Genomic DNA, 13,226 nt, shown 5'->3' with positions numbered 1-13,226 from the left:
ACCAGGGATGGCAACTTAGCCTTTTACCGGCCAGATCTGGCCTTTTTCAACTGCCAAATCCAGGAAAAATTGTAATCTAGGTGCTAGCGGAAAATTTGGCATTTATACCCTAATTTCCCATTGTCAATGGGTTCAGCGTATAAAAACTGAAATGGCTATATTTCTCCTATTCTTGAATTTGATTTAGCCGTTTCTAGCAGGTTTTAAAGGTTTCGCATTTTAGCAATTTCTTGCCCGGAAAAGTTGACAGCACTGCTCTCAACACAAAGCGTCAAAGAGAGCGACTCAGAGCGTTCTCCCTCTGCGAGCGAGGTGAGAAGAGCGAACGCTGATGACGATCTGACATTGTGAACTTTGCTGATATTTAGGGGTGATTTAGCTCTGCCAGCCAGAGCACTCTATTTACACCTTGTAAATTTCTCTTACTGCCAGAGCTAAAAAGACAGAGGCATTTGTTAGTCTTAGCGGGTATTTACCTTATCATATATATAAGCTTTTGTTGCTAGTCCATACAAGTTGCTCAGAATTTCTCGTGAACTCCTTAGTGTAAACCATAAATATTTATATGATGAAAATTCAATATTTAAAACTTTATTTCTTTTTTTGAATATCCAGTACAAACAACCTTGACTTATATCATTTACAGCATATTTTTAGGCTCCATAGAAATTTCTAGAGCTGGGAACAGTTTCTAGCTGTGTTCCCACATAGGAAGTGCACATGATAGTACCATACATTCCATTAAGGGAATTTCTAACTATTCACATGCTGTTATAAATTTCACGTAACCTAAACTTTACATAAAGCATAAAGTAGGTTATGAATTTAATCATGATCTATTTACGATTTCAAGCAACGCTCTTTCTGGTTCGTGAACCTGGCTTAGTCTTTTCATGAACCATTTTTGTTGTGTACTAAAATTTCATCAACAAATCTCAGCACTATAAATTAATATGTGTATGTATATATTTCTATAATTTCTATTCATAAAAATATATGTATTTATTTCCTCATGCATTTGTGTAGCTTAATGATATATTATATTATTGATAGTACTTGAGTTTTGTTTAGCTAGTTGCCGTAGTTGATCATATTAGATCAAGAATAATAATGGACAGCAGTCGAGTTTATTACCCGCTAGCCGAAATACAGATACAGGGTATACAGGTACACATTATACAGGTAGACATTTACACATGTCTGTATAATGTATAGAAGTATTGTCTTGAATATACGAGGTACTCAACGTCTATGTGGATGCCTCGTTGGCTTACTTGATGTAGCCCTGGTCAACGGCATGCTTGAAAATCTCGGCGATGCGCTGCCGCTTGGCGGGCTGCTCGAAGGGCTTTATGTTCCAGACGTCAGTGAGCACGGCGTTCTCGATAATGCCCTCCAGATCGGCCACTTCGTCGTCCTCGATGAGCGACATCGGCAGTGATTCGATGCCCATGCCAACCCCGAAGCGACCAAACTGTTTCAGCTCCTCCTGCAACGATTCCCAGGAGATGACCGCTTCCGCATCGCCGCCCAGATCCGTAATGAGCGCCTGGGCACTCTCCAAGTAGGCGCGCAACAGATCATCGTAGTGCTCTTCGCGCAGCTGCTGGCTGGTGCAGGAGTATATAAAGAAGCTGATGTCTAGCGCCAAGGAGGCGCAGCGAGCCAGCTGAAAGTCAATTATGATGATTTCCTGTGGAGCGCCGTCCTGGCCGTAGCGTGTGAGAAAGTTGGGCGTCCAGCAGTCGCCGTGGCCAAAGACACTCAGCTTGGAGCGAGTGGAGACCAGATTAATCATATCATCGAACAGCTGCGGCTGCAGGAAATTGGTGGCCAAAGTCTCGTATTTAGTGTTGGGCAAGGTCTTGGTAACTGCGTCGAGGGCAACGTTTTCGGCCACCTGCAGGAAGCCCGTGTACCACTCACGCGTGTGCTCGCCATAGTAGGTCTCCTCCAGAGCACTAGCGGCCTTCTCAAAGTTGTCCGCATCCAGCGCCTTGAAGGCCAATGCCACGCCATGAAAACGGCCCAGGGTGCGCATGGTGAGTAGCGCGTCCTCCAGTGCGATATAGCTCTGGCTGAAAGAAGATGATTTAGACGATGGAAGAAAGAGGGAATCGTCGACCTACCGATCGGGCGACCGATAGCCACGGAAGCCCACATCCTCGAGAGCAATGAAATCGTTGGCGCCATCGCACAAGGATGCATAGCACTTGGGATATTCGACGAAAGGCTTCTTAGGCTTGGGCTGCCTCGACGCCTGGAAAGCCTCCACGGCGGGAATGATCTTAGTGTAGAAATGTATCTCGTTGCGGAAGAAGTCCGTGGAGCGGAACAGGCGACGCCTATGCATGTTGTCCGGCATGCCCTTGACAACAACATTCACCTCCAGCTGCTCGCCCTCGGGCTCCTTGACGCCATACACACACAGCCGGAACACTCGACTCAGATAAGAGTCTCCCTTCTTACCTCCTGCGCCGAACTTGTACGAGGTGTGCTTGGTGCCGCCGGCATTCTGAATGATCTCGTCCAAGGTGGCTTCATTGAACTTGGCAGATATGTCGGCAAATGTCGGCGCGCTCATCGTGTCGACTGCTGGGCTTCTACTGTGCCGGCTCTTGAAAATTGATGGCGATTTATAAAACTATTGTGTAAACACGGCAATTCGATAATGTGTAATCAACAGGCGCGTCTAAATGCTGCGAGAGGTACACGTCAACCAGTGCAGCTATGTACGTATGTGTGTGTGTGTGCATGCGAATGTTAGTTTACTAAAATTATTTGTATCGGCGACAAGATCGATTTACATCCAAGCGAAGATCTGACGTGGTGAGCTTAATATGAGACTTCGGTCAAGCTACACACATATATACATATAATATATACATACATGTAGGTATGTGTGTATATCTGAGTTGATTGCGGCCACTGGTATGCTGTCTTCAAATTTTCCGCCAAATTTTTGTTTTGAAGAAATACAATCAACACGTCCAAGCGGCGGAGATAAGCAAACGTAACTGTACAATGCCGCTCTGTGTGTATGTGTACCTGCACTGACTGCTAAATGGCTATCACTCAATTACGGTGTGTGTGTGCATTAGTGCATTCTCCTGCTATGCATCTATTGCAGGCAGCTGACTGTCCATTGCTGCGTGTGTGGGTCATCCAGCAATCAGCTGTGGCAGCAGTGTGAGCAGTGTTGCCGGTCTAACTATTTACACCTTGGCGTTGCATGTAAATACAATATATATGCATGTATTATTTTATATAATTATTTGTACTACATTGCATTATCTTATCAAATGACTTCATAATGTTAGTTACAAGGGTTTGTCTACACCCGAATTCTAATTCATAACCTTAATTGACAAATTATAGAAACATTTCTCTTACAGTCCAAAAAGTTATTCAGAGAAATTTTCATCTTTTAGTTGAGCTCTTTCTAGCTCTTTTGATTAAGTGATCTGGCTTGTTGATGCCTTGTGCGCTGTATATTTGTGATATGCTATATTTTATGCACAGGTGTGCCACATATTGACATAATTCTTCAATCACAGATATTTGCATTATATTGTGATTTAAAGCACTCGCAGCTGTGGTCGTTTGTAATCGAAGCGTGTGTGGCCCACAAAACAGCTGATTGACAACATTCGCTGCAAGTGCTAGTGTTGGTAAACACGCGGCACACGTTCAGTTCACATCTAGTGCTGTGCATCGCCCAGCGGCTTGCACGTGTTGGGATTGAAGTATTGTTTTCGTTGCGGCACGAATTACTTGGAACTATTGGCGCCATGGCTGCGCAGGAACCTGCTACCAAAAGGAAGCGCATTTCAAAGAAGAACAAAGCCGCTTGGCGCAAGATAGACATAGAAGATGTTGAACAGTTTCTAGAGGACCAGCGCCAAGAAGAGCGCATCGGGTAAGCCAAAGCAAACGGTAAACAATTCGCACCACGAGTTTATGTTAACGCCGCCTCGCCCGAATGTAGCACCTTCACAGACAAACAGGATGAAGATCTGTTCGTGGTGGATACTTCGCCACAGAAGCCTGCGCCCAGCCAGCTGACAATCAAGCAGAAACGCAAATTAAATGCGTTAAAGCCTATGCGCTCGCATCAGGCACTGGTGAACACATCCAAGGTGCAGGATCCGATTGTAAAGCGGTAAGTGAGCTGCCCTAGCACAAACAAACAGCAACTATAAATGATTCCATGCCACAGAAACCATGTGAGGCAGAAGAAGAGCGGGCGCAACATAGAGCTGGAGGTTTGTAATCCAACCAAGCCCAGACATCGACAGGCGAACGCGGATCGCGGGCTCTACTACGAGAAACTGGATAAAGAACTGGCTGTGCGAGAAAGTGGCAAAAAGTTGCCTAAAATCGACAAGGATATTTGGCAGGAGGAGGACTTTAGGGACAAAATACCCGGCCTCAAGGATGAGAAGGGCTGGATCAGTCGCGATCTAGCGTTGCACGTTGCTGGCAACATCGGCCGCAAGGTGGTCAAAACGCATGCAAGCCTGCACCACAAGACAACCAAGGCCAAGTGAGTTGCAAAGAAGCAACGAATGTTCATGATGATTTCTTTATTTATCGCCTACAGAAAGTTTGAGGCGCCGCATCCAGGCATGAGCTACAATCCCTCGCTGAAGGCGCACCAGGAGCTGCTAGCGGAAGTTGTTGAGCGTGAGGAGTCCCTTATCAAGAAGGAGCAACATCTCAAGCGCGTCACCACCACCATGTTCAGCAAGGTGACGCCCGAGGAGCGCGACAAGCGCCGTCTCGAGGAGATGAGCGAGGGCATCAAGGAGGACGGTGAGCCGGAGTCAGAGGATGAGGTTGAGGTTGATCCGAAGTCTGCCGACAACAGCTATTCTACAGTCAATGCGCCCGTCGAGAACAAGAAGAAGAGCAAGGCGGCTCGTAACAAGGAGCTTAAGCAAAAGAAGCTGCAGCGTCAGCATGAGGCCAAAAAGGCCCTCAAGAAACAGACCGCAGATCTAATTAGGTAAGGAACATGGACCAGAGAAATGCAGCCACATAGCTAAAATGTAATTTATTTACAGAATCAAATCCATACGCGCTGAGGTGCAAGAAGAGGCCGAAGAGCTGAAAGACCTGAAGAAACGCCGCAAAGCGGCAGCGGAGCGCAAAAAGTACGAGACGAAACGCTTGGGCCGGCACAAGTTCGAGGAGCCCGACCTGGATGTGAATATGCCCGAAGATCTGGCTGGCAATCTGCGCAATGTGAAGACCGAGAGCAATCTGCTCACCGACCGCTTCAAGCTGCTGCAGAAGCGCAACATGCTGCCCACAACGGTGGCTGTCAAACGCAAGCGCGCCAAGGTGAAGCGTTTCCCACGCAGCTCCCACAAGGAACCCGGCGTTAGCTTCCAGGAGCTGCGCGATCGCCGGAAGGCGGCGGCCGCCGCGGCTAAAGCCAATAGTGACACCATCAAGATTTAGTTAACGTCAACTCTCCATTATTTTTTTTATTGAAGAAACCTTATAAATATAGATCTACCCCAACTGTGCCCACTAAATGAGCGATTTGCCTGCGCCCTTTTTCAACTTGGGATTCTTTTTGCTCTTTTTCGTCTGTGGTGGTCCCAAGTTCACATCAGGAGGTTCCACAGTCGCGTCAAGACGCTTGATTCCACTGTGGAAGAGATGGAAATGAAATTCCATTTAGGCACAATACAAAGCGAGAGAGCGTGCAAGAGCAACGCGTGATGTTGCTATCTCTTTCTAATTGATAGCTACCTTACCTCTTCACTGAAACTAGACCGCTACCAGCACCAATAGTCGCGTCCTTGCCATTGCTCTCGAGCGCCTTGGACCAGTCCTCCTCGCTGCCCTTGATTTGGTATTCGTTGAATGTCGCCTCGGCCTTCAGGCGCTTCAGTTCCTTGCGCTGCTGCTTGGTCAGTTTCTGCGCTGTCTTTTCCAGCTCTTGGTCAATAGATAGCGAGAGCGGCTGCAGCTCTTCGCCACGCGGCAGCTGCGACTCCTGCAGCATGCCACCCTCGATGTGCTCCTCGAGCACCGTGCGGAAGCACTGATTGCACTTCTTCATGGCGTCAAAGAACTTGGCCAGCAACTGGTTGCCCGGCATGTTGAGCTCGGCGGCTATCTGGTCCACCGACTTGCCCTGCACGCCCAGGCCCAACAGCACGCTCTGTTGCACCAGATCCAGCTGGAGTCCCTCGATGCGACCCTGGAAATAAAGCTGGGCGATGTCGGACAGCAGATCGATGATAAGGCGGAACTCGGACTGCTGGCGCGCATAGCTCTCCAAGCGCTGCAGATCGTGCGGCAAAAAGTAAACGTCCAGCGTGGGCTTGTCTAGCTTGGCAATCGTTGTGCTGGAGTCATCCACGGACTTGTTCTTGAGCAGCGCCAGGCACAGTTTGGTTTCGAACTCGCGGAAAGTCTTCGCCATGAGCTTGAGCACTCGCCGGCGAAAGTCGTGGAAGTAAAGAGGCAACCAGCTGCTGGGCGCTCGCTTCAGTGTGTGCAGCATGATGCAGCTGTGCTCGCCGGTCAGCTCGTTGGCCTTCTGGCTGAGGTAAACGGGCACAAAGCCGACGTTCTTCCAGAACTTAAGTAGCTCTGCGGTCAGGCCATATGAGGTGCCTATATAATCAATGCGCTCCGGCATGCGCTCGTGAAGGCGTTCGAGTAACGTTGGAATACGTTTGCGTGGACGAATCTGCTCTTTGAGCAGGCTCAGCTCCTCCTCCTCCACCTCTTCAATGCCAACTAGACAGCGAAGCAGAGCATTAGCTTTAGTAATTAAGTAATATAGTCAATATCGACTTACCTTTGTCATTATTCTTCTCGGGCTTGTCATCCACATTCGTGAAGCAGCCTTCGTAGTAGTCCTTCAATAGGGCGATTGCCCTCTTGCCGTAGCCCATGCGCTGATAGTTGGGATGTGTCGCAACACGGACGATGCGTACGCCGGATAGCTTGGGAAAATCACGATCTCCGTACTGCTCGGCCACGTTCCAGGGTATCAAATCACCGGCAGCCTTCTTGCCGCGCCCCAACGAATCGCTAATGCTCTGTGACGAGATTTGTCCCTCGAGGGCCACTTGGATGACCACTAGAATCTCTGGCAACTGATCCATGCGTTGCACTGGGGCAAGCATGCAGAACAAATGATGAGCGGGCGCATCGCTCATCATCTGTAGATCGTTGGGCGTATTCTTGTAGTGGGACGACACGTAGATGGACATCAACCGATTGAGGAAGGTCTCCGCGGCTTTGTGGTACGAGAACAGAGCATCCCGATTGATATAGTAGAGCTCGCAGAGCACTGGCAGCGGACAGCCCGAGCTAACGACTGGCACATTGCTCGTGTCCAGGCAGAGCAGATTGATGAGCCACCGCTCGATATCATCGTCGCACCTGTAGCGGATCGACTCGTTGAGCGTCAGCGGCGGCCGCGCATTATTGTCCTTCTGTATTTGAGCGATGAGCTTCAGGCTCAGCGAGCGGCCCGTGCCCTCGTAGCCATTGATGGTGCTGGCCATGAATATCAGGTAGGGGCCCATCATCTTCTTGACCAGCGGCAAGGGTATGGCCGCAGCCTCATCGATCAGCAGCAGATCGGCGGCATTCAACAGGTGCGTATCGCTGGGCGCTATATACTGTATGGTCTGGCGGCTGTTGCGCGTTATGTTGATGCGTATGATGGCCTTCTTGAAGTCCGCATTGGTACTGCGTATTATGGTGTAGTCCGCATGCTCCTGATACTCCAGCGCATCGAAGCCCTTGAGCACGAACTCAAAGAGCGTTATCAAGTTCTCGGGATGAGGCGAGGTGACATACACGTTCACATAGCCAAACGAGACTGCTGCAGCTATAGCCAGACCCATAGCAGCGGATTTGCCGCGTCCACGAGCGGCGGTCAGTGACATTGGAGGTTTCAGCTGCTTGTCCACCAGCGCGTCAATGAACTGGGCAACTGCATGGGCCTGGTCGTAGGTCTTGCAGAGACTCACCAGGGCGCTGGCAGGCTGCACATTCAACAGACTCTGCTGGAGCTCTCTCAAGTTGGTGTCATTCTCCGATCTCGCAACGTCCGCTGGCTAAATAAACGAAATACATGAGATGCAAATTTTTGTTCTCGTTTGGGTAATCTTAACAATCCAATTCTTACATTCACCGGCTGCACATTTATGGTCTTGGAACTCAGTGGCAGCACGGTTAAGTCATCGTTGACCACCAGGCAGCGTTTGCAGTCGGCCAGGGACAGGATCAGGCGCTCGTTAAAGCGGCAGGTGACTGTCTGGTGGGCCTCGGTGCGGAAGCGTTTGTGCACGTCCATGCTCATGGTGTACAGCTGCTTGAGTGACTGCATTGTCTTCAGCAGCAATATGATTAGGCCGCCACCTTCGACAGTCTCCACGGTCCGCGCCAGCAAATTGGGCGTGAGTGCCTCAAAATCCTGAAGCACGCAAACGCCATAGGTTCGTCCCAGTATGGCGTGTGTTTCGGAGTAGTAGCGACCGTGTATTGTGGTTGCTACGCGGAAGGCATCGAATAGATCCACCTCATTCACGTCCACTTTACCATGAGCGATTTTCTTAGCACGCTTCTTGCCGTGACTGAAACATAGCATGGTAGGCATGAGCTATTAGTATTAAATAAGGTTTGAACCATTACTTACTTGGAAATGGCTTCGTCTTTGTTCTTGTAGCACCACAGCACAGTTGGGCGAGCCTTTACGGTGGATTTGATGAGAATGTCGTACAGAATGGGCACTTGGTCACGGGCCTTGTCGCCAATGATGACAAACATAGTACGGTGACCCAGCTTGACGCCATTCTCAATCATAACGCGAATGCGATTATCTATTTTTTTCTTCACCATTTTGCTTCAATTGAATATGCCGGTATGATTTAGACTATAGCTGGACTATTCAAATCGCTCAAATCGAACAGTTTAAATACACGTGCGATTCACAGTACTGTTAAGCGCGAACGTTTCAGCTCCTCTTCTTAGCAGAAGACTCCACCAATAACATAAGCTGTTAATTTCAATTATCGATACAGTTATTGTAGAAAATGAATGCGCAAATTATTATATTATAGCTGCTGCTTGTTAAGTTTTTGCCAACAAATACAATTAATAGCAACTGAACAGTTAAAATTATTTATTTATTTGGTGATCGTGTAACACAGGCAACAGGTGTCGCTGCAAACTGTCGATAGACAATACAGATAAAATTAACTTCGGGATAATCGATTACTCTCAATAACAGCTGGCAGATGTAAACTGGCAGTAAACAACAAATATACAGATGTAAATGGCTCTTTGCGCGCAAAACAGCTGTCAATCGATAGACAGATAACCAAAACGCATTTATGCTCTACAATTTATGTAAACGCAATTTTGAGTATCTGTTGCGGGCTGCACGTTTTTTTTAATAAACAATTGTTTGCTTGCATTTCTGCAATACATACACAATGTCGTCATGGAAGAAGGCATCGAAGAGCAATCAGAATCGCTCAAATCGAACAGTTTAAATACACGTGCGATTCACAGTACTGTTAAGCGCGAACGTTTCAGCTCCTCTTCTTAGCAGAAGACTCCACCAATAACATAAGCTGTTAATTTCAATTATCGATACAGTTATTGTAGAAAATGAATGCGCAAATTATTATATTATAGCTGCTGCTTGTTAAGTTTTTGCCAACAAATACAATTAATAGCAACTGAACAGTTAAAATTATTTATTTATTTGGTGATCGTGTAACACAGGCAACAGGTGTCGCTGCAAACTGTCGATAGACAATACAGATAAAATTAACTTCGGGATAATCGACTACTCTCAATAACAGCTGGCAGATGTAAACTGGCAGTAAACAACAAATATACAGATGTAAATGGCTCTTTGCGCGCAAAACAGCTGTCAATCGATAGACAGATAACCAAAACGCATTTATGCTCTACAATTTATGTAAACGCAATTTTGAGTATCTGTTGCGGGCTGCACGTTTTTTTTAATAAACAATTGTTTGCTTGCATTTCTGCAATACATACATAATGTCGTCATGGAAGAAGGCATCGAAGAGCAATCAGAAGGTGCATCGCGAGCGCCATCAGCCGGAGGCGCGCAAGCATCTCGGCCTGCTTGAGAAGAAGAAGGACTATAAGAAGCGTTCGAACGATGCCCACCACAAGGAGAAGACTCTGAAGCTGCTCCACAAGCGGGCCATGAACAAGAATCCCGATGAGTTCTACCATCACATGATCAACTCGAAGCTCAAGGACGATGTGCATCACGAGAAGGAGGCCAAGGACGAGCACACGCCTGAGCAGCTGGCGCTCATGCAGACCCAAGATCTCAAGTACATCATAATGAAGCTCACCATGGAGCGACGCAAGCTGGAGCGCCTGCGTGCCGCGCTTGTCGATGTGGACAGCAAAGCTGGCCAAAACAAACGATACATCTTCAATGAGAATGGTGTCCGGAAGGCAGCGCCACCCGCCACGCTGGGCGAACGTCTGGAGGCAAGCGAAAATGCTGTGAGTAGTTTTGTAATGTACATCCATATATATAATATAATAAGTAATAAATACATCTTGCAAATCCTCCAGGAGGCGGGCACCCGAACCCACAAACAGCAGCTGCTGAGTGAGCTAAAGAAGCGGGAGCAGCGGGTACGTGAGCTAACCATTGTTCAGGAGAAGCTGGAGATGAAGCATGCGCTCAAGAAACCACGCCTCCTCAAGCCCAAGAAAGAAAAGCCCGGCACTAAGGAGAGTGCACCCGTCTATAAATTTCCATATGAGCGCAAGAAGTAGATTTAGTTAGTTCATATATAAAAATTTCTATTTTTTTAGATGCAAAAATAAACAATGTATTGTGTAAGAAATAATGTGAAAAGAATGAATATTTTGTTTATTTTATAGAATATACTTATATGCATGTATTTGAAGCTGCACTTTTTTTTTGGCTCAAATTTGAATATAAGCCTGTTTGCACTCTGCAACTGGCTGCACATTTACAAACAGTTTGCTGATACTGAGCTTTATACGGCTCTTGAGCCACTGCTAACTTAACATTAGCCAAGACACAAACAGCTTTGCTCAATATAGCTGTTAAGGTGCTGTTAACTATGAGCTCTGGCGAAGACACAAACCGCCAAGTTTAAGAAAGCTCTTCGCGCACTGTTAACTTTTAACAGTAGCAATGTCATTAACTAGTTTTACGATATTCAAATTGGCAGCTTCTAATTTATGCCAATAGAGGGCTCTGCTAACGTAATGTGGATTGTATTCGAAATTGAATAATTTGAGTTTTTCTTGATATTTATGCTCTGTTACCGAAGCATAAAAGAGTTTATTAGCTCTTATGCATTACTTAGTATAATTAGCTACTTTGGGCACATTTCGAGTACTATGAAAGTAGTAAATTAATATTTAATTTTATTTTAGGTATTTCTGCTGTGTCTAAGCCATCTAAACTAGGGGTATCTGAGCTACTTCAGTTATAACGGTATTATTAGCGCTAAAGCCTTGATCTCGCCCACATTCGTCTGTTGCTGACATGCGAACAGCACTCGATGGGCAGGAGGCGCGCGTTCCTAATCACAGAACAGAGAGAGACAAATGGCAGGGGAAGGGAAAAGGGGGAGGGGCAGGGGAACGGCAACGGGAACAGGAATGGGAAACACCCAGTCAAACCAGCTCAGCCCACCCAAACCACCCTGTCGCGCCCAGTTTCGAATTACAAAACCAATTGAAGCTAGTTAAACACAAAAAAAAAAAAAAAAAAAAAAATGAAAAGAAAAAAGATTTTTGTTTTCGGTTTGCATTTTTGTTGCTGTTGTATTTGCATTTTGATTTTGACAATTGGATGGGGCGAACCCTCCCCGCCGACTGCGACGCTTGTTTTGATGACCGCATGACAAGTCCGATTAGGCGGCCCGCAATTCCGACCCGGATCAACCCCGACTCCGTCCGGGGCTCTGGCCAAGTGTCAACACGGCGGACCATTTGCTGCATCATTTGCTGCAGCGAATGCGTCTCATCAAAATGTTGTCATATGTTTTTATGACCGCAGAGGGAGAGAAAGAGACAGCGAGCGAGAGAGCGAGAGAGAGAGAAGGAGGGAGGGAGGTGCTCTCTCTCTCTCTCTCTTTTTGTGCATTTGCAAAATTTGTTAGTCAGCGTGCAATTAGCTTGCAAATGGATTTTCCACCTTTGCCACTTGTCCGTCGCTAGGTGTGCAGCGGACGGCGGCGGAGGTGGACTTGACGCCACGCCCACATCCGCATCCGCATCCGCATTCGCATCCGTGACACAGCATATCGAACAGCGGCGTCGGCGCTGTGGCACGTGTAAAACCGTTGGACACGTGGCCGCACGTGCCAACAGGCGCTGCCGTCCTCTGCCCTCTGCTCCCGCTCCCATCGCCCATCGCCCATCGCCCATCGCCTGGCTGCTACGATCCGTCCATCCGGTTGCTGGGCTGCTGCGATAAGCGCAACTTTGACAATTGCTGCGAGATGTCAAAGGCCAGGTTACGGCAACAGGAATTGGGTTGCTCGCGCGACACTCTGACGTTCCGTTATCCGTTATCCGTTATCTTGATGTGCCGCCGGCTAAAGGGACAGCCGGACAGCGCGACAGCGCGACAGCGAGGCGGGCACGGCGGCGTCAGCTACAGACGCACAGCTCAGCCTCAGCCTCAGCCTCTGCCTCAGCCGCTGCTTCAGTCTCCGCCTCTGGCTCTGGCTCTGGCTCTGGCTCTGCCCCTGAATCGATGGTTTTGTTAGCGTAAATATCTTAATTCGCCGCTTCACCGCCCACGACACGCGTTAATCGTGTGCTTTTGACATGAGAATTTTTAAATGAAATGCGACAGCTCCGTCAGCCACCCGACGCCCACCCGCCCACCCGCCCATCCGCCCATCCGGACAGCTCTGACAGGGTCCAGGACAGTTTCTCACACAAAGATGATTGCAATATATATACATATATGTACATATAAATGCATATATAAAGAGGAGTAGCAGGAGGGGGAGGGGGGAGGGGGGACTCGTGGATTTAAGGTAAGAGCAAAACTGTGCGCATACTAAAAAATTAATAATAATATAATAAGAGTGATATACTAAAGATGACAATAATGATAAACATAATATTTATTATTATTATTATAATAATTATAATTTAGTTATTCATCACTTTTGACAATAGAAGCTCTAATT

General features: G+C 47.5%; 4 protein-coding genes across 7 annotated transcripts; 2 read left to right on the top strand and 2 right to left on the bottom strand.

Moving 5' to 3' along the window:
• Positions 1–948: 948 nt before the first annotated feature.
• Positions 949–3,183, bottom strand: LOC6584165. Of its 3 annotated transcripts, none has more exons than XM_032732372.2 (3): positions 2,891–3,183; positions 2,130–2,834; positions 949–2,078 (listed from the first exon to the last, which is right to left on the bottom strand). In XM_032732372.2, the coding sequence occupies exons 2-3, from the start codon at positions 2,582–2,584 to the stop codon at positions 1,271–1,273; spliced, it is 1,263 nt and encodes a 420-aa protein (XP_032588263.1). In that variant the 5' UTR covers positions 2,585–2,834; positions 2,891–3,183; the 3' UTR covers positions 949–1,270. The 3 variants fall into 3 exon arrangements, with proteins under 3 accessions (XP_032588263.1, XP_043867468.1, XP_043867469.1); XM_044011533.1 differs by having other exon boundaries at positions 2,130–2,821; XM_044011534.1 differs by having other exon boundaries at positions 2,130–2,617.
• Positions 3,184–3,685: 502 nt separating this feature from the next.
• Positions 3,686–5,543, top strand: LOC6584164 (ribosome biogenesis protein NOP53). The gene is made up of 5 exons (XM_002009786.4): positions 3,686–3,919; positions 3,989–4,162; positions 4,220–4,546; positions 4,604–5,008; positions 5,067–5,543. Exons 1-5 carry the CDS (start codon positions 3,792–3,794, stop codon positions 5,464–5,466), a joined length of 1,434 nt encoding a protein of 477 aa, XP_002009822.1. The 5' UTR covers positions 3,686–3,791; the 3' UTR covers positions 5,467–5,543.
• On the bottom strand, positions 5,462–9,062 carry LOC6584163 (RNA cytidine acetyltransferase). Its single transcript, XM_002009785.4, has 5 exons — positions 8,678–9,062; positions 8,168–8,615; positions 6,824–8,096; positions 5,769–6,762; positions 5,462–5,659 (listed from the first exon to the last, which is right to left on the bottom strand). Exons 1-5 carry the CDS (start codon positions 8,878–8,880, stop codon positions 5,539–5,541), a joined length of 3,039 nt encoding a protein of 1,012 aa, XP_002009821.1. The 5' UTR covers positions 8,881–9,062; the 3' UTR covers positions 5,462–5,538.
• A 260-nt stretch (positions 9,063–9,322) lies between these two features.
• On the top strand, positions 9,323–10,903 carry LOC6584162 (probable U3 small nucleolar RNA-associated protein 11). Of its 2 annotated transcripts, XM_044011535.1 has the most exons (3): positions 9,323–9,469; positions 10,050–10,539; positions 10,612–10,903. In XM_044011535.1, the coding sequence occupies exons 2-3, from the start codon at positions 10,057–10,059 to the stop codon at positions 10,816–10,818; spliced, it is 690 nt and encodes a 229-aa protein (XP_043867470.1). In that variant the 5' UTR covers positions 9,323–9,469; positions 10,050–10,056; the 3' UTR covers positions 10,819–10,903. The 2 variants fall into 2 exon arrangements, with proteins under 2 accessions (XP_043867470.1, XP_002009820.1); XM_002009784.4 differs by lacking the exon at positions 9,323–9,469 and having other exon boundaries at positions 9,902–10,539.
• Positions 10,904–13,226: the final 2,323 nt, after the last annotated feature.

The sequence above is a fragment of the Drosophila mojavensis genome, unplaced genomic scaffold (assembly GCF_018153725.1).
Source record: "Drosophila mojavensis isolate 15081-1352.22 unplaced genomic scaffold, ASM1815372v1 contig_136, whole genome shotgun sequence".
NCBI classification, from domain to species: domain Eukaryota; kingdom Metazoa; phylum Arthropoda; class Insecta; order Diptera; family Drosophilidae; genus Drosophila; species Drosophila mojavensis.
The sequence above is the reverse complement of the archived record's forward strand: the minus strand, read 5'-3'. Positions and strand labels throughout refer to the sequence as shown.

Excerpts from the sequence above, each read along its gene's own strand:
- LOC6584165 (XM_032732372.2), bottom strand. The coding sequence starts at position 2,584 with ATGAGCGCGCCGACATTTGCCGACATATCTGCCAAGTTCAATGAAGCC. Across the intron at positions 2,079-2,129 it reads GGCTATCGGTCGCCCGATCG|CCAGAGCTATATCGCACTGG; the intron begins GTAGGTCGACGA and ends ATCTTCTTTCAG.
- LOC6584164 (XM_002009786.4), top strand. The coding sequence starts at position 3,792 with ATGGCTGCGCAGGAACCTGCTACCAAAAGGAAGCGCATTTCAAAGAAG. Across the intron at positions 3,920-3,988 it reads CGCCAAGAAGAGCGCATCGG|CACCTTCACAGACAAACAGG; the intron begins GTAAGCCAAAGC and ends GCCCGAATGTAG. Across the intron at positions 4,547-4,603 it reads CACAAGACAACCAAGGCCAA|AAAGTTTGAGGCGCCGCATC; the intron begins GTGAGTTGCAAA and ends TATCGCCTACAG.
- LOC6584163 (XM_002009785.4), bottom strand. The coding sequence starts at position 8,880 with ATGGTGAAGAAAAAAATAGATAATCGCATTCGCGTTATGATTGAGAAT. Across the intron at positions 8,616-8,677 it reads AAAGACGAAGCCATTTCCAA|TCACGGCAAGAAGCGTGCTA; the intron begins GTAAGTAATGGT and ends GCTATGTTTCAG. Across the intron at positions 6,763-6,823 it reads CGAGAAGAATAATGACAAAG|TTGGCATTGAAGAGGTGGAG; the intron begins GTAAGTCGATAT and ends TTCGCTGTCTAG.
- LOC6584162 (XM_044011535.1), top strand. The coding sequence starts at position 10,057 with ATGTCGTCATGGAAGAAGGCATCGAAGAGCAATCAGAAGGTGCATCGC. Across the intron at positions 10,540-10,611 it reads TGGAGGCAAGCGAAAATGCT|GAGGCGGGCACCCGAACCCA; the intron begins GTGAGTAGTTTT and ends CAAATCCTCCAG.